The sequence below is a fragment of the Trachinotus anak genome, unplaced genomic scaffold (assembly GCF_046630095.1).
Source record: "Trachinotus anak isolate AG129_WGS33_773 ecotype Australia unplaced genomic scaffold, CSIRO_AGI_Tana_v1 ptg000011l, whole genome shotgun sequence".
Taxonomy (NCBI): domain Eukaryota; kingdom Metazoa; phylum Chordata; class Actinopteri; order Carangiformes; family Carangidae; genus Trachinotus; species Trachinotus anak.
Window position 1 is genome coordinate 23,085,077 of NW_027273862.1, and position 24,382 is coordinate 23,109,458.

Below are 24,382 nucleotides of genomic sequence, written 5' to 3' on the forward strand. Positions count from 1 at the left end.
AGTGCAGCTCCTGCGTTTTTTTGCAGGGAGGTGATGCAGCCCTTTGGACGTTAGGCCGGGAGGCTTTGTGGCTCATCGCCGCCGTCGGAATGTTGACACAAGTGCTCCTTCATTTGCTTTCAACAGGACCTCCTGAAAACTCACACCTCCTAGCAACCCAGCTTTCTGTCTCTCTCGCACACACACACACACACACACACACACACACACACACGGGAAACATTCTCCCCTCTGGGTGTTCTAACAGGGCTTTGAGTGTGATTTGGTTGGGAATGGGGAACAACAAAGAAGCACCTCTTGCTATTCTGATGTACATCCCATCCTCTCAATTTATCAGATGGTCTCTTTGAATTAGTGGAGGCAAATCAAACACAGCCAGTGATTCTGTAGCTGTTTCATTCATTTGTCCATCCGCCTGGCCACACTTAGTCTCATTACTAGCACCGACTGTTCCCGGACAAAAAGCATGTGTTTGTTGTCATACAGACGTGTCTGAGTGCGTCTGTGTGGTTGTGTGCCTGTTTATTCCACTTCTCAAGGGACAGAGGAAGCAAATGCTAAAAAAAAAAAACAAAACAAAAAAAAAAAACTAATCTCTTAGTTAAATTTAGGTTGAACACAGCAAGATCACTCATCTAGATGCAGGAAGATGAAAGTAAATTGCTTAAGTTGAAAGTACAGATTAACATGTGCTTTGAAACTACAACAGAAAATACACACACACACACACACACACACACACACACACACACACACACACACACACACACACACACACACACTAACACAAAGAGAGTGATTTGGTCCATTTCTCTGCTTTTTTGGCTTCCTCTGCAGCATCTCTTTAGAAATTTAAGGATGGTGATTAGACTGAAAATCATCTATCTATACTCCTTCCTGTCCTCTTTTCTTAAAAGCCCAGAGGTGAAACCAGCAATTACATTTACAAGCCTCAGTCATGGAAAGGTGCTTAGAGGGTTTCTTTGTGCTCTCTCGCTCTCTGATGCATTAAAATCTGACAGAGTGTTCTAAATGACAGGGAAGAAGCTGAAAATTCTTGGTGTTGGACTAAAAGAAGTTTTGATGCTTTTGCAGTACAGCCAACACCACGAGGAACAGCCATCAAAGTCTAATCCATGTGCCAAGCACCCTTGCATCAACAGCTGATTAATGACACACATTACTTTGAAAAAAGTGACTTAAAAGGCAGACAAGTAAAAACAAGGAGGAGAAACTGACTGTTGAAATGTGGGGAATGGAAGTGCAGACAGGAAGAGACTAGTATTCCACATGCTTTTATGAGTAGATGCAGATATTTGGATGGTGGATAAACAAAACAGTTTAATCAGAGAAAGAAAAAAAAAAAAAAGCACAGCACTTACAGGGACTTTTCCCAGTTCTCCCTTACTGAGTTTCAGCCAAGCTCCACAATCAACTGCATTGACAACACAGAGAGACAGTGGGAGAGATGGAAGAGGGAGAAGTAGGCTACAGAGATTTTAATTCATTGGTATATTATATAATTGCTGTTAAGATTTCCCTACGGTGAATAGCTGCTGTGTTCCCTGATAACTTCTAGACAATGACATGACAACCTTTTTCTATGCCAACATCTGCACTGCCACCTGTGTTTTATCATGAGGCATAATTATTAGGGAGGAATATGGGATGGGATATGTATCAAAATAGTACAGTAATAGTAATAATAGAAAACACAGAGTCCACAAATACAATGTATTATATTATGCCATGACATCCAGTTATTACTCATCAGCTTTTTGTCCTTTGTTTTCTTGCAGTTCATTCACAGTGGCCTCAACCTAACAAACTGTGCACTATTAGAATAATTATAATTTTCCGTTGTGTTTTTCTCATAGTTTCTCTCCAGCACTTGACAAGCATGTTTTTCTTTCGAGTAAATCACACCTGAGATGTTTCAGGTTTCTTCAGTTTAATTTTTTTTACTCAAGTGACAGGAAAAGCATTCAGCCTGTAAAATGATCAGCAATAATACATGACACTCTAGTTAACTAAACATTGTCCGTCTGCTAAAGATACGAATCAAAGAAGATTTTTTCTTTTTAAATCAGCTGTAACAAGAACGGGTTACCCTGCCAAGCTGGACATGTTGGATTTGTAAGATTGTCTATTTCACAACAGAAAATACGAATGAAGAGACAAAAGCTGTGAGTGTTTATGAAGATATCCCATTGTTATCGCATGACTGGGTATGATCGCTGCCTGTAAACATTAGCATACCCATATTAAGCTAGCCAGCAGTCAGATGTTGACATGTTAGCAAGTAGGCTAATTTGGTAGTGAATCTTATCATCAAAGTAAGAGAGTTCGGCAGCTACAGTATGAACACGCTTCGTGTTACATAAGATCAACACATCCATTCAGAATACCAGAGTCAGGTTTGAGGCCGTGCCAGCTTATACCCATTAATGACTTTGGGACTCCATCGGTTAGTCACATTGCATTGCGTATGCCAACTTTAGGCAAAAAAAAAAAAAAAAAAAAAATCAATTTATCAAATGTTCATTTCACTAGTTTTTCATTATGTTCACTTCACTCCGGCAGGCTGGGATAGTAAACGTAACAGGCAGTGACAAGAGAGTCTAACAGAGCTAAGTTTGTGGTTATTAAACATTACTAGAAAGATTTTCACCCAAACATTTTATTGTTCCCGGCAGCCTGCAAACATTCATAACACAACAGGCACCTTTGAAGAGCCACAGCTAGAAAATATGTTGGAAAATAAACTTTTGAGCTTTATTCCCTAAACTTGAAATATTCAGAACTAAGCAACAAGATCAAAAAGTGAGTAGTATATTGAGTGGTCACAGAGGAGCTTGTGCCATTTTTGGCTTGTTAATAAGAGTGGATATCAGAGTGACATGTATTGAATCCAGATATATATCATTCAGTGTTGAATTGCGCACCATCAGCTCAGCAGTACATGGCCGTCTGAGAGAAAGAGCAAAGAGACACAGATAGAGAACAGTGTTAAGAGTAGGAGAGAGAGAGAGATGAATATCTGTCCGATGTGGTTCTGTGAGATGCAGAGACCCTGCTCCAGCACCTGCAAGATGAAATCTGTCAGATTTCATCAGCTCACCAGGCTGTGTGTGAGAGAGAGAGAGAGAGAGAGTAAAAAGTGTGTTTTGGTGAAGGGGTAGGTGAGTGGGACAAGTAGCAGCAAGCCTATCAAGCACACATTCACTTACTGAGGCTGTAAGCGCCTGAAAATAAACTCTTGTTGCGAGGCTATCATGAGTTCAGGTTAGGGATTATCACAACAGAGTGTCCATCTGATAGCTACAGCATATAACCCTCAACCTGCTCTTTGTAGGTCGAATAAACAACATTATTTCTCCTCTTCTCTTTTTGTTTCTTTCCGCTCTCTTTCCACCCCCTCTGAAGCCTGACTCAGGGCCTTTACAGTGTGGGTGTTCTGAGAGCTTTGTTGGTAAACCAGAGGATTATCCCAATTGCTTTATGACTAAAGTCTAGCCTGCTATTATGGTGCTTTGTCATTGGCAAATCACATCTTCCCAGTCACGCACCCTGAAACACACACACCCTGCCCCCGAGGGGTGACGAGAACATGCACATCGACGCCGACGGGACCCTCATCACCTGCAAAACCCTGAGCCTGGGAAAGCCCCCAATCCACAAACGCATAAACACACATTAACAGCCTGTAGTGTAGACCTACCCTCAGGCAAATAGTTGGGCTGAATGAGTAGGATGCTGAAATAATGATAAAAAGCTTACGCCATGTGCAGCAATATTTCTTTACGTAACAAAGAGCCCTTTTAATAGCTGTCCAGATCACAACAACAAAATCAGACATAAATTACTAATCAGAGCACACCTGCACGAGGAAAGGCCATTCATTCCAAAAATACTCAAATATGAGTCCCATGTATGTCCCATGGATCAGATCATGTGGGGCAGCTGTAAGTGCAGCTCTCTGCCTTTGTTAGCAGGCTTAATTGAACATAGCTTGGATCTGACATTGGCTAACAACATGAAGTTAGTTCCCTCCTGCATTAGTGCCAGAGCAAATTAATTCTCCCTCCAGATCAATGGGCTTATAGTCTATACGCATCAACAGAGAGATTTCACTAGCATGCTGCTGTATCAGCTGCCTAATTTTCTGCCTTTACTCGACAACTATCCCCCAGCCAACCTTGTTTATAACTGAGAGGGAATCAGATCCACAGAGCCAGGCCAACAGCTTTCTCCTGTTGTTTCCCTCTTTTTCATCTATATAGATACAAACATAAACGTGCCCTTGCTGCCTTACACAGAGTCCAGATCAATACGTAATCGGCGTCTGACTGAGCTCTCTCTCTCACTCTCTTCCCATCCTGATTGAACACTATCTCTTTGTGTTGTTAAGGCACATCTATAGTCTCGGAGAGAGCGAAGGATTGAAGGAGGGTGGCTGGAGGGAAAAAGAGGAGCGAGGACAGAGAGAGAGGGAAGAAGATGGCACGAAAAGGAGGAAGAGCTGAGTGCCAAGATGTTGCACAACAACCCCCTAGTCTTTCCAACAGGCAGAATTATCATTCAGGGCAAAAACACATCAACAACGATCCAATACCCTGGACTCACAGGATACAGCTTAGCGCCACCCCCATCCCTAACAGCACATACCCACACATAACCTAACTGAAGCTTTCAGTCATTTGCATCTCTGACTACAGCAAATTGTATTTCACAGGATACCTATAGACATTATAGCTACCCTTAAGTTTCCTTTCCTATTAGATGGGTTTCTATCCAAATGTAGTTTTTCCCAAATTTCACAAGATTTAGCAAAAGAAAATGGTAATTAATACACATTTCAATCCACTGCTACTGCACTACAAATATTAGAACTTGGCTCGTCGACATAAACAGTCAGTGGTGCTATTTTTCCAGTCAGTTGCCAAATAACCATTGCAGAAGAAGAGGCTGCATTAAAAGGAGCCATTTGTAGGTTTTGCTCTTGCTACATAACCAGTGTTAGCACAAGCAGCTGTGTGCTTACCAGTCGAAACATTGCAAATTTAGCATCAAACTTCATGCTTTTACGCACCAGGAGTTGTCTCCAGCAGTGGAAAGCCTCACATCTCCCCAGTCAGCCCTTCCTTTCTTCTACTAAAGTAAGCACGCTAACCAGCTAGCCCCGGCCTATCTCGTCACTTTCCAATAGCGTCTCACTCCAATCTGCCCTGAAGACGAAGCGCTGCTCAGAGGGCATATTGTGACTTTGTCTTGTAAACGCTCTTTTCAAGCATCAATCACCACCACCTGCTCCCGGCAAGAAACCACATTTGGTGGCAGAGAAAAATGCAAAACTACAAAATGGCCCCTTTAAGTCACATGATTCATGTATATCATGCATTTATCATAAAGTCTGTTTCCATTACACTTGTTTTGCTTTTGTCAACGCATCAACTTTTCCACAACCGCCAAGCACAAAAGCTTTTTTGCAATATTTCCAGTGAAAGTTTGTTAAAACAGGTTGACAGAACCTATTATGAAAAATCCCATTTTTTAACTGCCTTAACCTGAAGATGTAAATATTTAAAAAGTGTCTTGAATATATATTTAATTTTTTTAAATGACTAAGTAATTTCTTAAAAAGAAAAAAAAGAGAAAAAAAACAACTGCAGTTTTTAACTCAAAGGAGTAAATACTGAGTTTGTCTGGGAGTATTTTCAGATGCAGGTTAGTACACTTTGATTGCACAGGGACGTATTTACAGAGGGACTGAGTCAAAATTACAGCAGTCACCTGCATTTGGTAATGAACAAGCATGTCAGCCAGTGTGATTATGTAGCTCATTTATGTTTTCTTTATTGTTTTTGTATAACAATGAAACAACAGAGGAATAAGCTATCAGGCGTTGACTATACATGCATTAATAAGATCAATTCATTGTTGATCTTATTATTTTCCTGCAATTTGTTGACAATACAAACAAAGCATCGCTACATTTTTCTTTTAAACAGTTACCCCTCAATAACCATACAGTCACTTACTAAATTGTATGCATTTGATTTACAAATGTGATATTTGAAAAATGTTCTGTAGAGACAGCAAAGCCAAAACATTATTTTCTAAGCTGCCTAAACCAGCTGATGTGGAACTAATGACGCTGATGTAAAATTTAGCTTCTTTCAGAGGTTATAGGCCTAAACCTGATTTCAGCACAAGGGAAATTGGACCCACTTAGAACTACCTGCTTTCACGATATTTTTTCATACTAAATCTTCATGCATCAAGTGCTTTTAAAATCTACATCATGTGGGGTAAATGGCCAAGAACCTTTAGTCCCCGACAGTCTGCACTTAAGTGCTGCTTTTACAATACTGGCCGGTCAGAGTAGTAGGCTTAGCTCAGCCGTTGCGCCTCTGCATGATGTGGAAAGTAAAAAGGCTGTCGTCTGGCCTTAGGAGCACTTCACAAAGCCCAAAGCAGTGTGAGCCGCTGCAGCACAAGTGACAGACCCACACAGGGGGTCAATGGCTTGTGCTTGTGCTTGTGTGTGTGTGTGTGTGTGTGTGTGTCTGTGTGTGTCTGGGTGTACTGTGTACATGTGTGATGCTGTATAGGTGCACGTGTGTTTGCGTGTGCTTATGCATGTGTGTTATGTGTGTGTGTGGGAGTGTGCTGGGTGAGGGGAGGCCTATTAAAAAGCTGCCTGAGGAGAGGGCTTTCAGTTGGGAATCTATGGGGGGGGGCAGAGAGGATGGCAGGGCCATTGTGTGTCAGACTTCCATCCTGAGAGCTGGAATTAGAGCCTTTCTCCTCTGCTCGGCTGGAAGACTCTGTACCACCACCGACCCCGTGTTTAATTAGAGCAGCTCTAGAGAGACAGCCGAGAGAGAAGAAGAGACGGACGAACATGAGCAATGGGGATGAGAAAGAGACAAATGTAGAAAGAGACAAAGTAAAACATAATCATTTGGGAAAAGACGGGGGAAGAGACAGAAAAACTGGATTCACACAGCTCGGCAACGCTGCGTTAGTCTGATTGGAAGTGTAATGAGGTGAATGATAACAACATGATGTGAAATATGACAAAGGTTAGTCCAGGTGGTGTCAGGAGAATCTCTGTAGCATGCCACTGATTTGAAACAGCAGCTAGTACGCCTATCTTTCTCCGGGTGTATTTGACTTTCAGTTCAATTAGCCTCCACCCTTTCAGGAATGCTCACATAAACAATGTTGAGGAGTGCATGATATGCCTTTGTGGAGGTTATAGTCCAATTAAATTAGGTAAACAAACATTAATGGATGATAATGAATGTGAGCATTATCTCCAAATAGAGTGGCCATTAATATTGATGATTGTTTTTATCCTAATGCATTACAATCCAAAGCAGCATTAATATTTGTCAGAGCAAATGAGTGTGAAAACGTACATTTATCAGTGATTGGATAACTAAATAGATAGATGGGGGACATATACAGGCTGTTGTTGGCTGCTGATGATCTATCCGTTTAGGCTTGTAAGGTTCATTTATGTTAAATGGGTTGATTGTTATGGGAAGTAAACAATGTGTCAAGTTTAATTCCAGAGCAGCTCATTCTGCTTAACAGTTAATGCCATTAAGGTCTGCTGGTAAAATGGTTTGTCTTTGAAGGAGCTGCCTGTTTGCTCACTGACAGTGCAATCAAAAGGGCTGGCCAACTCAAAAGGCAGAGAATAATGAATGTCAGGATAAATGCTGTTGTTGTTTTGTAGTGTGTGTGTGTGTGTGTGTGTGTGTGTGTGTGTGTGTGTGTGTGTGTGTGTGTGTGTGTGTGTGTGTGTGTGCGCGCCTTCAAACTCCCACCTGACAAAACTCCTCACAAAGAATAAAAAGTTTAGTGATGTTGATGATGGATTTTCTGAGACTCCTGTATCATAACACTGTAAAGTAATTAAAGGGGAAAAAGAGCCTAATATGGGACATCATAGGATTGGGTCTAAAGTACACACACACATACACACACTCCCCTAGCGTGAGGTGTGTGTTGACCCCAGCTATATTTGGGCCCTCTCTCTTCAGTGTGTCTTAATCCTGCTGTCTGCTAAGGTTCCACATGATTAGTCTGATCACTCACTTCTGACAGGCCCATTTCTTAAGCATTTCTTAACACGCACACACACACACACACACAGGAAGCCATACACACTCATGCAAACACACATGATGCATCACACATACAGACAATCTGACAACAATCTCGAAGGGCAAGAAAATAAAAGCCTGAAGAGAGTGGCGTGTTGGCCCAGTCACTCACAAGGAAAATATCCCATCATAGCCTGCAGTTATCAGTGTCACACATCACTTCACATGGCCAGTTGCAAACACTGGCCCAACTTAATGTGAAGTGCACACACACACACGCACGCAGACATACACACACAAACATAATTAAAGCTGATCAACATATATAAATCTCCCCAGGAAAAGGTTTCCACACCAAAATATGCATAATGAACCCATGTATATTCTCCTAGGGGATTTAGGGTTGAGCTCAGGAGGGAAGACAGAAATGCAAATGTGAGGTACAACTGTGGGATACAAGCTTGGTTTCCCGTACGACGCCTGAACAGTATTGTCCTTCACCTGCTGAGATCTAAAGCAGTAATCAAGAGGCGTGGAAAGCCATGGCGACTATTTCTGTGCGGGGGACCTTGCTGACTTTGACTGACTCCCTCAGGCTGCAGATAAGTGTCTGCATTGTGTGTGTGTGTGTGTGTGTGTGTGTGTGTGTGTGTGTGTCAGTGCACTTGTCCACCTATCCACCAGCACTGGACCTCCCTGTTGTTACACACTCATCAGCAGTGGACCAAGGAGCCAAAAGGGGACATTTTGGAGGTCCCTCTGATTAATCTACTTTAATTTTAGCCAAGATGGGACCTGCAGGTGTTTCCACTCAGCATCGCCTCTGTGGGCTGCAACAGGGATTTTAACAACTCATTCACGTTTTTTCACACTCCTGCACAGTGTGAGTGGCTTGCAGCCCCAGGCAGGCTTTCAGACTACAAGGAGACATTTAACAGACTGAGGGACTGAGCGTACTAAAGGAACCAGTCACCTTGAGCACAAAAACAAAAAAACCTAAACCCTAAACATCAGCGGATGTCCTAACTAGTTTCAAGCTTCACGCTCGTTCAAAATGAAGAAAGCAAGGACATTAAAATATTTTAAAACAAAACAACAATGAATGATTTTAGGAAAACAGGGGTCATTTCTTTTCATTGAAATTAATAATTCAATACAACTCTAACATTTAGTCAAACTTTAATTTTTAACAGAATTTTTTTTAAGGCCCAACAAAACTCATCAACCAGTTTTCACAAGCATTGTGTTTCAGTTGTGTACAGAGCAGGTCCAAGCCTGTGGTGGACTGTATGCACAATGCTGTGTATAATTCTTATGTACACAGTCAAATGATACAGAACTATACAACACTTAAACTCTTCATCAAAATATTAGCTGCTCATGGTTTTCCACCACAGAGCATCAGAGTTGCCTTACTGCTGTGAACAACCCCACCACACCTCCAATTCTCCTGCACACGAGAAGGATCTCTCTCAGGGATTTTCACTTTGGGAGTTGGACTTCAGAATTCACCGAGCCTCATGAGGATCTACCTCACAACCTCAAATCTTCAGAACAGTCCTCTAATTCCATGAGCTATTTGCTCAGCCGGTTTCCTACAACCTTTGAATTCTCACTTTGGGTGCTGGACTTGAAAATTCACTGCAGAGCCTGAGAGTGAATCCAAGGCCTCAAGACTCCAAAGTACTGTATGCACACTGGATGGCAAATGCAGTGACTGGTGTGTTTTTCTATACGGTAAAGCAGCCTGCACTGGCACCACACTGTGCCTCCACACTGCCACCGCCCCAGCCCAGGCCACTTTACTGTAAGGAGAAACAGGAAAAACACAAAAAGGAAAATGCTTCAGTAAAAAGAACCACAAGGTAAAAGTGAAATCAGCCACCAATAGTGAAAACACTATTATCAGTTCATTAAATCAAATGTATAGCATAAACATGTCAAACAATTAGATGTTTAGTTTACAGTGAATGTATAAAATCACGTGGAGAATGAACATAAGTAGAAAATAACTGGTTTTGAGACCCCAGGGACCAAAAACCAACTGAATTCAAACCAGACATAGGTTCTTATGGTCACAAACTAACCCACCACACTAGCATTTGCTTGCAGAGCCTCTCTAACAGTTTCAGTAGCCTACTGGATTTCAAAATTCACTTAGAAATATCAAACCCACAACCTCAAAATTACAAAGCCAGTCCTCGAACATACTGATTTTTTATTGTGGGGTATTTCTTACCCTGAACTTGCTGTAAAAAGACACTTGCGCAATATTTGTTGGAAGCGTTGAATGTTTGCCTTTGGTGATGGATCTGAGGGTGTAACCCAAGATTTCCAGAGTTCCAGCTGTGGTCCTCTAACTTCCTGAGCTCTGCGACCAGACACACTTGAGTGTCATTTAGAGCTTCTGACTTTTTCCTTTGGACACTGGATTTAAGAATTTAGTAAGTATCAATATTCATTCAAGAAGAAATCAATACTTCTCAATAGGCCTCTGACTCCTTGCTCTGGTTGGTCAGCATCATTTCAGCGGTGTGTTTTTAGGACTTTTCACCATGGAGATGCTCACTATGTTACTCCCATCCTGCAAACTAGCCTTCGATCAGCACATTGGACATACCTCAGTATCAAATTGATCAGCTCTACTCAAACAGCCCGTCCTGGACTCAAACCACCACTCAAACTTTAACCAGCCAATACTAACAAATCAACACAAAGGTCTCTTTACACGGCGCGTCAGTAAACATAGAACAAACAGCCATCAAGAAAAGCTCGGAGTTCATCCTAAGTCTACACAGTATGAATGAATGGATGACAGCACCTGATCAAACAATCACTTCATTTACAGAACTCATCATTCATCATCAATGGCACGGCGGCCACATGTTATAACACACACAGATTTCCCATCATACCAGCGGTAACAATTACTTGGCCATAGATTTAAATCCCTGATACCGCTCCACAAAGAGAAACATGTACTCACACATTTGAAGTCCAGATTTTCTGCTCGGCTGTTCTCTATTGAGAGTGTAACCAATCCAGCAAACGTTAGGCTCCAGCTGTGCGTCTCCAACACTAACATTCAATGAACTTGACGCAAAGTGAGTAAAACCTCACCTAACGTCGTCGGCCCAGCTCCTCCTGCGCTCTCCTGGTCTTCCTCTGTTTGGGGTTGTTAAACATTATGCTGCTTATTGATTCAGAACTGGCTTCTAGCTGAAAGGTTAGGAAAAAAACAAACAAACAAACAAACCAAAAAAAAACTGACGTCCACCCACGTTAATTATCAGAAATGACAGGTTGCATTTTCATTGGTCAATTCAGGATTTCCCAGCAGGCCTTAGCTTCGTGACTCTCGAGAAGAAAGTAACTAAATTAAATAAGTGGTGGGCAGAAATACTATTTATTTTTCAGTAAACATGCAGTTTTGAAAATGTTTAATTAGGGCAATAAAAATATAAAAGACTATGACTCAAACCACCTGCTGCACTGTCAATAGTTGCATCACTAAGGACCGTAATTGTTTTCATATTAGGTGATGAACCTGAAAATTCACTGAACCTCATAAAAAAACTACTTTAAGAGCTTACAAGCAGTCCTCCTCTTCTTCGAACTTTTGACTCTTTCCTTTGGTGCCGTCCAAGGGAAAAGTTGGGATCAGCTTTGGCAGGTCATGGTGGTCATGTGGTCATGTGGTAAGGCAGGGGAGTAACAGGCCCACTCAGAAAGTTTGAGGTTGTGGGTTTGATCCTCAGGCAACTTGCACTTTGAAGTCCTGCACCCAGAAGAAACACTCAAAAGCTGTAAGAAGGGGTATATTGAATTTTGAAGCCCAGTGGAAATAGTCATTTCAAGTCCATTACCCAAAGTAAATATTCAAAGGTTTAAGGAAATAATGGTCAGTTGTCTGACTGAATAGCTCATGATGTTAGAGGACTGTTCGGTAGATCTGATGATAAACATTGTCAGGCTCAGTGAATTTTGAAGTCAAAAACCTAAAGTGGAGACTGAAATGCACAAGCTCCCAGTGAGAAGGCCCCTTGGTGGTGGGTTTATTAACAACCATAAGATGCGAGTAGTGCAGTGTTTGGTACCAATCCTGGCCATTGCCTTACAAAAGCAGTTTTGCACTTATACTATGAAAGAAGACATAACAATGTGTGTGTGTGTGTGTGTGTGTGTGTGTGTGTGTTCATGCATATAGGAGAAGGAATTGCATCCCTCCTCCTCTGTTAAATGATCTCTCTTTATCTCCCCCCGTTGAACCCCTCCTCATTGATCTTGTATTCCTCCAAGCAGTTCCTCAATGACCAGCCTGCTGTTAGAGCTGTTGTTATAGTCGAAGTTGATTTAGTTGAGCTTGCCATGCCTGAACTCTGAGGGACCATTCTGCTCAGTGGCTGTAAATTACATTTATTTACAGGCTGGATCAGGAGAGGGAGGAAAACGTGTGGGTATGCGTGTTTTATCTGTGTTGTCCGTGCCAAGTTGACACTGCTCTCTAAAGGCACCCTTTATACCAGGTTAAAACTAATGGCATTGTTAATGTTTAATTTACTAATGCTTTATCAGTTACAAGCCATTAATGGACTTTGGGATTGCCACGATGTGAAGACCTTTGGCTGATATTAACCTCCTTATACCTGACAATTTGTCCTTATGACCTTAAAGTCTGACAGAGATTTAAATGAGAAGACTGACTCCACTCACACGTCCACAGGATAACTATGCAGCTGGAGCCTCCAGTCAGTTGATTTAGGTTAGCATTGGAAGCAGGGACAACCTCTAAAGCTCACCAAATAAAATGTTATATTTAATTTATTTAATTTGTACAGAAACCAAAGTGTTAAAATTAACAGGGATTGTGTACTGGACTATTTCTTGGCCAGTGGCAGAGAGATCCCAGAGACTCAGCTACTTGCCTGCCAACCGCTCAGATTTTCTTCCTCCATTTCACACTTACTGAGGTCACTGTGCTCCTGAGAACACTCACAGCTTTAAAAATGGTTTTATACCCTCCCCCTGATCTATACCTGACCACAATTTTATCACAGAGGTCAGTGTGAATTGTGGGAACTAATACACACAGGTGTGTGCCATTTTAAACCATGTCCAACCAACTCAATTTGCCACAGGTGGGCTCAAGCTGTAGACACGTCTCGAGGATAATGACAGCAAACAGGATACACCTGCTACAGGAGTGCCACAGCAAAGGGTCTGAATACTTTTGTAAATAAGAGATTTCAGTTTTTTGGTTTTTAATAAATTTGCAAAACTTTTTTGAAACATTCAATTAAATTTTATTTATATAGCACCGAATCATAACAGAAAATATCTCAGGGAGCTTTTCACATAGAGCCAGTCGGGATCTCACTCATGCTTTCACTTTGTCATTGTGGGCGTAGGGTGTAGATTGGTAGATGCTTAAAATTAAATCTACAACACAGTACAAAACCTGAAGGGGTCTGAGTACTCTCTGAAGTCGCTGTGTATAAAAGGTTCCTTATTAGAAAACAGCGCTACTACTTCTGACACCAAGCAAACATTTCATTTCTTGGTGGCATCCTAACCTAATCTAAACCACAAATCCCAGCAAGAGCACAAAGGGAACTCCCAAAGAGCTGTGGTTGCAATTTGGAGAAGTTGAACACAAACAAACTTTGTCAAGTGATTCCCTCTTTCTTTCTCAGTGGCGTAACAATCCTCTTCCAGCCTGAGGCCAAGATCTTCTCTGTTTATGCCATGACACACGGTGTTCTAGATGACCCTACCTGAAGACAGGGATTCATATCTTTTTCCTAGCTCCAGCTCCACATCCCTCCCCCTCCCCAGGCCTCAGTTCAGCCACAGACCAGCTTCCCCATTGTGTGGACAAAGGACGCTTCACTGGGATGTAACTCATGCCTTCACATATAGAAAGTAAGGACAAAGGCAGCTATTCTCCTCCAGCAACAACAACACCTTTTGTGTTCTCTTACAAAAGCAAATACATTGTGTTTGCCAGAAAAAACTAAGAGTTACAAGCAGCCTGAATATTCAGCTAAATATTTTAGGTAAATCAGACACAAAGACAATATATAAAAAGACATGGAACAACAACAAGTTGGTAAATTTAATTTGTGGCTGCACATTCAACTGTCCAGAATAGCTGAGGGGGAGCAGAAGAGACTTTAACAAACTAAGAAACCCACCTCCCACCACCCCCACCCATTGCTCCTGATATTATGATCATAGTGTAAAAGTAAGTGTGAAGTGTCCCTGGAACTGGAACTGGTACTTTTGCATTTATATTGTAGGGTTTAAACACACATGATTTATCTTCAACTTGTAGTTCTTTAAAAAAAGAAGAAGAAAAAAACATTTGTCAGCTGATTTGTGCTGTTAACACAGAAAAAGAAAAGACGTCACTTAATCAGGATCTTATTTTCCAGTAAGGAACTTTAGTTTCCTGGCTGCAGCTTATCTGATTGTCATGTGATTGCTGGTGTGTGTAAAATAATATTGCACTACATAAATCTCAAGGTCACAAGGAACTCGTTTGGTGATACTATTGTTTCCTAAAACAAAATATGGAGGTGGGCAAAACAGAAAAAGATACTATTTAGAAGAGTTTCTACGCAATGAACAGCTCTTATGCTGTTAAAATAAAGGAGGGATTCGGGGTATGATTTTGCAGGTTTAGAAGATCTAAACTGGTCCAAAGTTTATCTGTTAAGTTGAATGTTTAAGCATGTTTTTGGCAGGAACATCTGAGAAAATATTTTTGTGTTATTGAGAAATAGGAATTTTCCATTCCTCTACCATTACTCTATCATCCACCCCCTTTCTCTCTCCCTTTCCCCTCCACTTTCTATATTATTTCACCATATCAAAGCATCTGCTGTATTATACCAACATAAGCCAGAGGACATAACCTGCTCTGGCATAGTGACCTGGTACTTCGTTACCTTTAATTAGACAATAGTCCATCTGCAATAATCCACATTAAATTCTTTACACACAGATTAAAGATTGAATGAGTCTCTGCATTATCTGAATGATGCAAAAACCTGACTCCATGCTTCACATCCTCTTCCTATTTATTCTTTTGCTCTTTTTATATTTTAGCATTAGACACATTATCTATAAATAACAATATTACGTAGAGGCAAATGAAAATATGGACAGGTCCTTATTCTTACTTAAAGATGAGCACCACCATCTGTCTCAAGTACATTCTAATATTAGTGAGTATTTCTTTAACAATGCAGATGAAGTCGAGCCATGTCCTAGCTCTGACCCTTGGTGTACAAAAACTAGGACAAACCTTCCAGTGATTTTTATTGGTAAACCAAATGGCAGCCACAGCTTGTGGACAAACTGTGTAGGGAAGCCCAGGCAGGCCCGTGACAGATGGTCAGAGTGAACCGGTAACTGTTGACAATGTGTGCTGCGTTTATGAAAGCACATTCAGTACAGTGGCACAGAAAGAGACAGAAAGGAAGCTGAAGCCTCTGTTGTGTCATTTTGGACACATACAGGTATATGAACCCACAATGGATGAAGACACACACAAGACAAACAGGGACACGGCAGCCTCTCCCTTACATCAAAATCCTAACATAAACATCAGCCTCTCCATCCCCCAGGTAAGGCCTCTTCTGCTTTTCTCTTTGTCCTGCTAGCTCGTTGCAATTAAGCAAATGGGTCATTAATTAATCGCCGCAGGCAACAGGACACAGGAGGAGGAGTTAATCAGACAGGATGGATGGACTGCTGGGAAAGAGTGTGACACACAAACACACATATACGTTCTCGCGCTCGCACACCAACCCACGGACCATTTCAACAACTATTGACATTTCTGAAAAGTGAGCCTCCAGCAAGATGTGCATGAATAAAATTCAGAAAATGGCAGGAGTTGATGAAAAGCAGCTTGATCATTGATTCATGCTGTCAAACTGTGCTGAGTGGCATTTTCTTTCGAGGAGGAAACTTTGGTTGAAATCTTGCCTCAGGCCATCAACATTCAGAGTGAGACAAGGGGATGTTTCTTTCCAGTGTGTGATGGTACACAGCACAATCGCTGAAACCAAAGGCTGCTGACAAATCATCTTCATGAAGTATATACAAATAGGGCTATTGACAGGAAAACCACACAGGATTTGTGCCGACGCGATTTATACTGAGCAAATCAGTTTGACAACTACAGGGCTGGTCCCAGAGAGGCACAGGCTCAGTGCTGAGACATCGCTCTCGAGGCAGAGGATGATTGTGAATGTAATGTTTGACAGACCTTTTTCATTTAAAGATGCATTTCTCTTGAGGCACAGAGAGCATCTTTTCTTCTTTTCTTACCTTCTGTCTCTAATGTGTGTGTGTGTGTGTTTATTCAGTAGATGTGTTGTGGTAGGACTGAGGTAATAACATGCACAAATGTTGGGAATGTTTGGAATCTGCACCAGCAGAGGAGAGTGTACTTAATGCATCTCACACCACACAGCAGAGCAAAAACAAAAGAGGCTTCAATTATTATCACTATTAATTAGATCTATAAATACAGATGCAACTGATGATTATTTTATTCAGTAATCTGCTCATTATTTTCTCAGTGAATCATTTTGTCAGAAAATAGTGAAAAACGCTTTTACAATTTCCCAGACCTGAAAGACAAGCAGCAAATCTGCACATTTAAAAAGCTGGAACCTGCAAATGTTTGGCAATTACTCATATAGGAAATCAATTATTAAAATAGTTGCTGATTAATATTCTGTCTATCAGCAAATCCATTAACCAACTAATTGTTTCTGCTCTAAATCTATGACACATTATAAGTTATTATTAACCACCCCTCTCCCACCACCATCATGAAGTGGTTCCCCTTGATTCCTCAGCTTGTTAACATAAGGCTGCCTTAATATTTCTCCAGTAGATGGCAGACTTTTAATAGCTGCGGCCCATTTGGCAGCTAAACCAAACCAAAATCAGAACTTAAAATCAATGACGGGTTAAAACTGGTTACACAAAAAAATTGATGAAAGGCGTAGAGATTTTTCCACCTACTGCAAGGTCTCTTGAACCACAGATAACCATGTGACATCACTTCCTTCCCCTTGCCACTGAGTCAGAGGGGAAGAGGTGTTTCATCCTTGGACATCCTCTCTTTTCCTTTAACCACACATGCCAGCCTGCCTGCCCTTTTGCTGTCTGTCAGCAGGAAAAAGAGAGCAGTGGAGGGTGAGTCAGCCAGTGTGTCAGAGGACAGGACGGGACTGGGCAGTGACGACAATGACGCAGGATGAGGGTTGTTTTGTCCACTATCTGAGCACTATCTGATCTGCCAGAAGGACACCAGGAAGGAGGAAGGAAGGGCTGACAACATCAGAGAGAGGCTAAGAGTCTCACCTGGACAAACCTGAAACACTCCTGCTGTGTAACATTACAGCACATATATATATATATATATATATATATATATATATATATATATATACACACTGGCAGCAAACATTCCTGCATGCTGCTGCATTGAAACTACTCAGCCAGATATGAGCTATTTGAACAATCAGTAAAACACCAACACATTTCTTTAGACATCGACATAAACTGATTTGCCAAAAGACATAAACCCTGCGGGGAAGAAAGAGAGTTGTGACTGGCATTCTCAATATTTGCACTGAGCCAATGAGACACTACAGATGTGGAGTGGGGGATTTTATTTTGCACGTATACCATACACCAGGGTTTGTGATCTAATAGTCTGTGAAAGCAGTGAGACGGAGAGGGAGAGAAAAAAAAGAAATGTTTTATGTTGTACTTACAACATTGACTAATGGATTCATTTGTGTCTTACTGCACTTTTGTAATCAAATTTCCCTCCTTCATTAAGATAATTACCCAAAGAGTCTGGGACTCTGGGACAAGAGAGCCTGAGACCAACTACTGTAATTTAATTAGGAAGACTTTATTTTTCTCTGCTGAAGCTGCACTACAGACAAGACAGACAGACAGACAGACGTATGTTAATTTACTAGGGAGCCAAAGATGAAGAAGAACAGTAGAACTCGTCAGCTGGGCCATTAAAGCGAATGGCCCGGTGATGTACTCTATTTCATTATGGTGGAATTTATTACTCTGTATTTTCCACTCAACCAAGAAATTGCCCTGGTACCTGAAGACCAAAAATTAAAGGATGGGAACATCTTGTCACCATGAAGTTTTACCTTTGTTGGAAATAAATTCAAATTTATTGCAAGTAGCAATTTCCTCCACCAGGTGGTGGTGCAGGTCTATTCACAAATATTCATGGGGACAAACTGAGACACAGCACTGAGCATGGGCCTTCAGCCTGAACTTAAAACCACGTCTTCTTGTTTATTTTACCAGAAGCATAGCCCTGCTTCTTTTCTTTTTTTTTTTTTTTTTATTCAGTCACTGGCCTGCAGCCAGGTTTATTCGCTGGCATGGAAAACATGACATATTTACTGTGATTAGACTGTAGAAGAACAGATAAGCTCTCAGGCCACTACAGTAGTTAATTCCACTGTTTGATTTTTATCTGGAACTGAAGGTCAAGTGTGGTATTAGAGTATAGCCACTGACTAGTATGCCATTAAATGAAAACCTTCTGACTCAATTTTCCCTTTAACAACTGCAATAAATCAGAGGAGCCCCACCGCTGAGCAGAGTGTGCCTCTAACCCAGGGCTTGCCAGTTGTTCCCAGCCGGGCCAGTTAGTTTGGTATTGATTCTCTGTCTTGCTGTGATACTACTATAACCATCTGACCTGTGAATGCTGAGGTCACAGCACTGGTCTGAAATCCAGTACATGCTGGCCTCGAAGAGGCTAGGGAACACCATGAAGGAAAGACTTGGCTAACCCTCTGGGCACCACAGTGTAGGGCTTTCACAAAAAAACTTCTGCCCTCAGCTCATTCTCTGTTAATACTCTGGCTTTTACTGGTTCACCCTGTCTGTCTCCCCTCACCACGACACGACACCTACCTCCGCCACCACATTCACACATACACTGACTTTTAAAAACTGGCTCTCGTGGGCAATTTGTAGAGGTTTTGAGATCACTGCAGATCATTGCGTTGAGAAATATTTGATACCTTCACCTCTTCAGGCCTGGGATAAAAAAAAATAAATGACACAATTATAGAGCTAAAATCACTTGATGGTTCAATGGCTCACTCAACTCATGTTCACATTAAAGCAATAATCTGTGCTGAAGTGCCACTGAAGTGGGCATTCCTTTATTTTAAGAGGTCACACACCAAAAAGGGTGGGAACCTATATTCTAGAGAATAAGCTGATTTTACAGTGCGTCAGCTGGTCATGATCACACAAGCCCAACGTCCTGACTGATGTCGAAAACATCCTTTATGACGAGCCTCGCAAATAACTAAAAAGAAGTCTTTCAATCTCATTCCAGACTTTACTGTCGATGTCCTAAAGCACAATTAAAGGATAATGAAAATAATATTTCCATTGCGTTGCCATACAGCTGCACATCTCTGCTTGCTCGGTCAGGCCCTGCTACTTCTGTGATATGATGATTATCCAGCTCAAGCTCAGGGCGTGTGCAGATCGGCTCCCACCTGTGCAGAGGTAATTACAGTTTCACTCCCCTCCAACAGTCACAGGGAACAAGACCATAACTCTGAAAGTGAGACACCACACACAGACCTGTCTGATGCAGACCACCTGCACACTGACACACACTCCTATATCCCCACATCTCCACACATACACATCCAGAATCACCATTCTTGCAGGCACATATGCTCGTAAAGTTGGCCTCATTTTGAGGGATTTATTGCAATCTAATAGGCATCAATGTGATTTAATACAGCAAGTAATATTCATTTTTACAGAACAATTTAAGACTCCTGGAATCTGTAAAACAGTTGTGAAAATGATTGAATATAGAAAAATATATTAAGTATCATAAGCAGTATATCCCCACCAGCAAACAAAGAAATGAAATAACTCTTTAGCTTTATAATTTACTGAGGGACACACTCAATGTTGGAATTGCAAGAATCTTAAAAATGTTTCCATAATTTACCCAAGTTTGGAGGTTGAGCACAGGGATAAACATTTAGAATAATTCAAAGGAAAAACCTGGAAGACCAAGACAATTGGTACTTGTACATGAAAATCAACTATACATATGTATTGCCTTTATATTAAGTATCTATATTAAGTAACTTTATGATTGATAAATCAATCTCAATATATATTTCAAAAAAACAGAAACCATAATTTTCACCTATCCAACAGTTCAGATAACATTTTTTGGAGACATATCATCTACAGTTCCTATGACATTTATTGTATTGCTATAATTCTGTGGGAATTTCTGTTCCTCAAAAGTAGCTGTAGACAATAAATATGAAGGACTACCGAGACTAGAATAAAGGACTTGAAAATTCTCATTTCACATGTTGTAAACATGTTCCTGTGGACCATGTTTCAAAAGCCCAGCCCCTCGGGTGATGTTACTAAGTCATCACAGTGCAATGTGTGTCATGCTGCATTTCCAGTAAAGGTGTGTTCATAATGGTGTGTTTGTAAAACCAGGTAGACAACCTGACAAATGGAAAAACATTGTCCAATTTAAAAATGAATTCAGAGAAATAAATTCTGCTTTGAATTTAAAAGATGACATCTAATTGTGGTAGACTGTGAACAATGCAAACCTTTTGTTGGAAGACAACCTGGCCTTTTGTTGGAGGAAAAATTTGCCTTGATTTCAGAGACATTCAAATGCTTTGTTTCACTTCTTCTCTAACCAGTGTGCTCACTATGCAAAACAGAAAATTGACACTGGCAGTACTCCCCGACTACTCCTGTGTTTAATTTGCTCTAGCTATCTTAAGGTAACTTTATGAACACACCCAATAATAATTACACATTTACGGCAAGAATGACAAAAAGAAAATGCAATGGCACCAAAGCTAATTACACAAGGGCCATTAATGTTTAAAATCCTTGGATTTTTTTTTTTTCTTTTTCTTTTTTTTTTTTTTTTTCCTTGAAAATCTATTTTAGCATGTTTGCATTACAAGATCAACAATGTCTTTCCTGTTGGAGAATTATAGTTTGATTCCATAGTGCTGGTTCAATGTATCCAAGAAAAATATCTGTTTCAAACAGGGAATTTGACTGTGTCCTGGTTAGTTGTTGATTTGCTTCTGTTGCTGTTGTTCATTCTCTCGCAGCCTCCGAGTCTGCCTCGAAGGCCCTGTTGTCATAGCGATGCTGATGTCTCTCTGGGTCAGGGCTCACTGGGTCAGTCAGTGGGACTTCGTAGAGGTTTTCTCCTCCTGCCACTGTGATCACAGTGACATCTGGTGGTGACTCAGCAGAAATGCTCTCTTTTGTCTCGTCCTCAACTCCCAGTGCCTTTAAGATGTCACACTTGCACATAGGGCAGGTTCTCTTCTCCAGCAGCCAGGGCTCGATGCAGGGTTTATGGAAGATGTGGTCACATGTTAGCACTGTTATCACCTCACCTGCCCTGTAGGACTCAATACACACGGCACACATATGGGAGTCGGAGGTAGTTTCCTCATCCTCTCTCTTGAGTGTGCGTACTTGTAGACGCTTAATTGCCTTCTTAGCCTCCGTTTTCAGCCTCCTCTCAGATCGCCTATGCCTGCTCAGGCTGTAGAGACGATTTGCAGAGATAAACACAAAGTAGGCGATTGAGGCTGCTGTCACAATGAAGAAGGCGATGGACAGGAAGTAAAGCCAGTAGGTGTCCATCCAGGGTCCATGAGGGCTGCCTGGTTCAATAAGCATCTGCACATCTGTCCCATTCTTCACCAACCTGACAATCTCCATGCCCTGAGTGTTGCCAATCATAATAGCCACAATACCAGGTGCATCTGAGTGTGCCATGTGAGTGGTGCTGTTGCCACTGCCATCCACATTATACACCACCACCCCAGCCGCTCCTTGACGTTTGGCAGCAATGATCTTCTCACTAAAGGTACAGTTGCCCCTTTTAACCAGGGCTATCCAGCGCGGTGAGCTGGAATTACGGTTGTAGACAGTATCTGGGCCACAGCCTTTGGGGTCTCCCTGGGGAAGTGTAACAATGCCCATGGCTTTCTCCACGGGAGAGTTACGACCAAACACCCCACACTCACAATATTTGTCCACAGTCTTATTGTCGTTGTTAACATAGCCTATTTCCACCACTGCTGTCCAAAACACTAAGGCAGCTGAACAGTGAACAAGCCCTGACAGATACAGCAAAAGAAGCAGGCAGTGTTGTGTCGTCTTACCCATGGCAACACTCTTCTTAAAACAACAGCAAACCCTCTGTTAGCTTCTTTAGCTCCTTTAAAACTCCTTTGTTAGTCCCAGTTCCTGGTTTGTTCAAGCCACAGCGATCTGAACACAGCCACGGTGTCACCCAACCTGCTGTCTACAGTAATCTGATATGAGCCTTTGGTAACATAACACGAGCTATGCGTCAGCCACTCACCTCTTGTTATCTTCCTGAACCTTGAACACTGAGCACTCCTTGCAGAGGGCAGGGTGCTGGTATTCAACAAGTTGAAGTACACAAACCACACAGACCTGTGCTGTTTCCAGAGACAAGGAACAGCGAACGAGAAGGCAAGACGCAATAAACAAATGATAAGGATAGTTCTGCGTACATAGGTCGGTAACACCGCGCAGTCCTGTGAAACTAATAAAAGCTGCTGACTTCTCCTTGTGTAATGATGAGAAGAGCAACTCCGCCAGTTTTACTGGTCTGACTTGTTTCCTTCCCCTATTTCTGTGTTGTGAAAAGCAAACTGACAAGTATTACTCCTCTACCTTGTGCTTACTCACTCTAAAAGACAAATACAGTTTGCTTCAACCATCCGTTTTAACATACAGAGACACATTATATATGTTCCCTTTAAATCAAACAGGGCTTGCACACAATCATGATCAAGCTTTTCCCCGTGTTTGGATACCTAGAAGTATTTAAAGAGCTTTATTCCACACAGCTAGCATACCACTGACAACTGAGCTGGAACAGAGCATTGTCAAGTTTCCATTGTATCTTCTTACACACAAGTGAAAGCACACACACACATACACACTGAGAGAGACAGAGAGGCTTCTGATGACAAATGAGATGGAGAGGTTTCTTGCTAAGCTGCTGTTTTACCTTAGTTCTCCAACACCCACACACACACACACAAGTTGCAGTACGCAGGCCTCTTCAGAATGTGCCATTGAATAATATCTCAGCAGGACAAAGATCTGTAAATAAAAGAGAGCCTGGTATTTATACTGAGTATGGCTGCAGCTCACAGTTCTTGATAACAGGAACAATGGTGCTGCTCTCGCCATCAAATTCCTGAAACTGACCGAAACTACCTAGACATGGCAGAAAGCAAAGCACATGTGAAAGTTATTAATAACATGTCAAACAAAGAGGGAAAATGTTTTTATCTATAAAAAAATATATTCTGTGGTGTGAATTAGACTTTCTGCTCCAACAGCGGCACCTACTGGCTGGTCAAAGACAATAACCTGCTGCACCAAGTGAAAGCAAGTACAGCATTTTTTGGCCAAAAAATATGAGCAATTTCAGTAATTTCCATAGAAAATAATAATAATGATAAAAAAAAATATGATAAAAATGCAAGTAACAAATTCAAAGAGTTAGTAAATGGATACTGAAGACATTCTTAAATAAATAATCTTATGAATAAGTACACGCCAATATATGTTATAGCCACAAAACTGTAAAATAATCTGATACATTTTTAGCTCAAAAGTCATGTCCTCCACTGAGTCATGAAACGTGGCATTGTGAAATAAAATGGTCATGGGGGAAATCGTGTTGTACAAAAAAAAAAAAAAAAAAGGACATTTTGAAATATAAGCTGCTGGATTTACATTAATAAAATATATAAAAAAAAAAATATATGAGTTCATTTCAGAATGTCACAGTTAAATTGCATATTTCTGTCTGAGTTTATCCATGTGATTATTTCTCTGATAAAGGCGGATTTATTTGTTTAATATCACACACTCTGGATCCCCGATGATCACACGCAGCTCCGCATTTCCCTCATCACAAAGTCAAACCACAAGATGACCCACAGAGCAAACCCGGTCTCATTGTACCACACAGGGGCGCCGTTGGCTCACTGTTGTGTAGGACATTATTCGACAATGGAAAACCAGTGTTTTCATTCAGTGATACTCATCACAACAAACAGAAGCGTGTGCGGCCCAATTTTCACAGTTTAGTTCAG

The 24,382-nt window shown here is 41.3% G+C and overlaps 1 protein-coding gene across 1 annotated transcript; it reads right to left on the minus strand.

Moving 5' to 3' along the window:
* Positions 1-19,889: 19,889 nt before the first annotated feature.
* LOC139627899 (E3 ubiquitin-protein ligase RNF128-like) lies at positions 19,890-23,361 on the minus strand. The gene has a single exon (XM_071489079.1). It carries the CDS (start codon positions 22,404-22,406, stop codon positions 21,318-21,320), a length of 1,089 nt encoding a protein of 362 aa, XP_071345180.1. The 5' UTR covers positions 22,407-23,361; the 3' UTR covers positions 19,890-21,317.
* Positions 23,362-24,382: the final 1,021 nt, after the last annotated feature.

Excerpts from the sequence above, each read along its gene's own strand:
- LOC139627899 (XM_071489079.1), bottom strand. The coding sequence starts at position 22,406 with ATGGGTAAGACGACACAACACTGCCTGCTTCTTTTGCTGTATCTGTCA.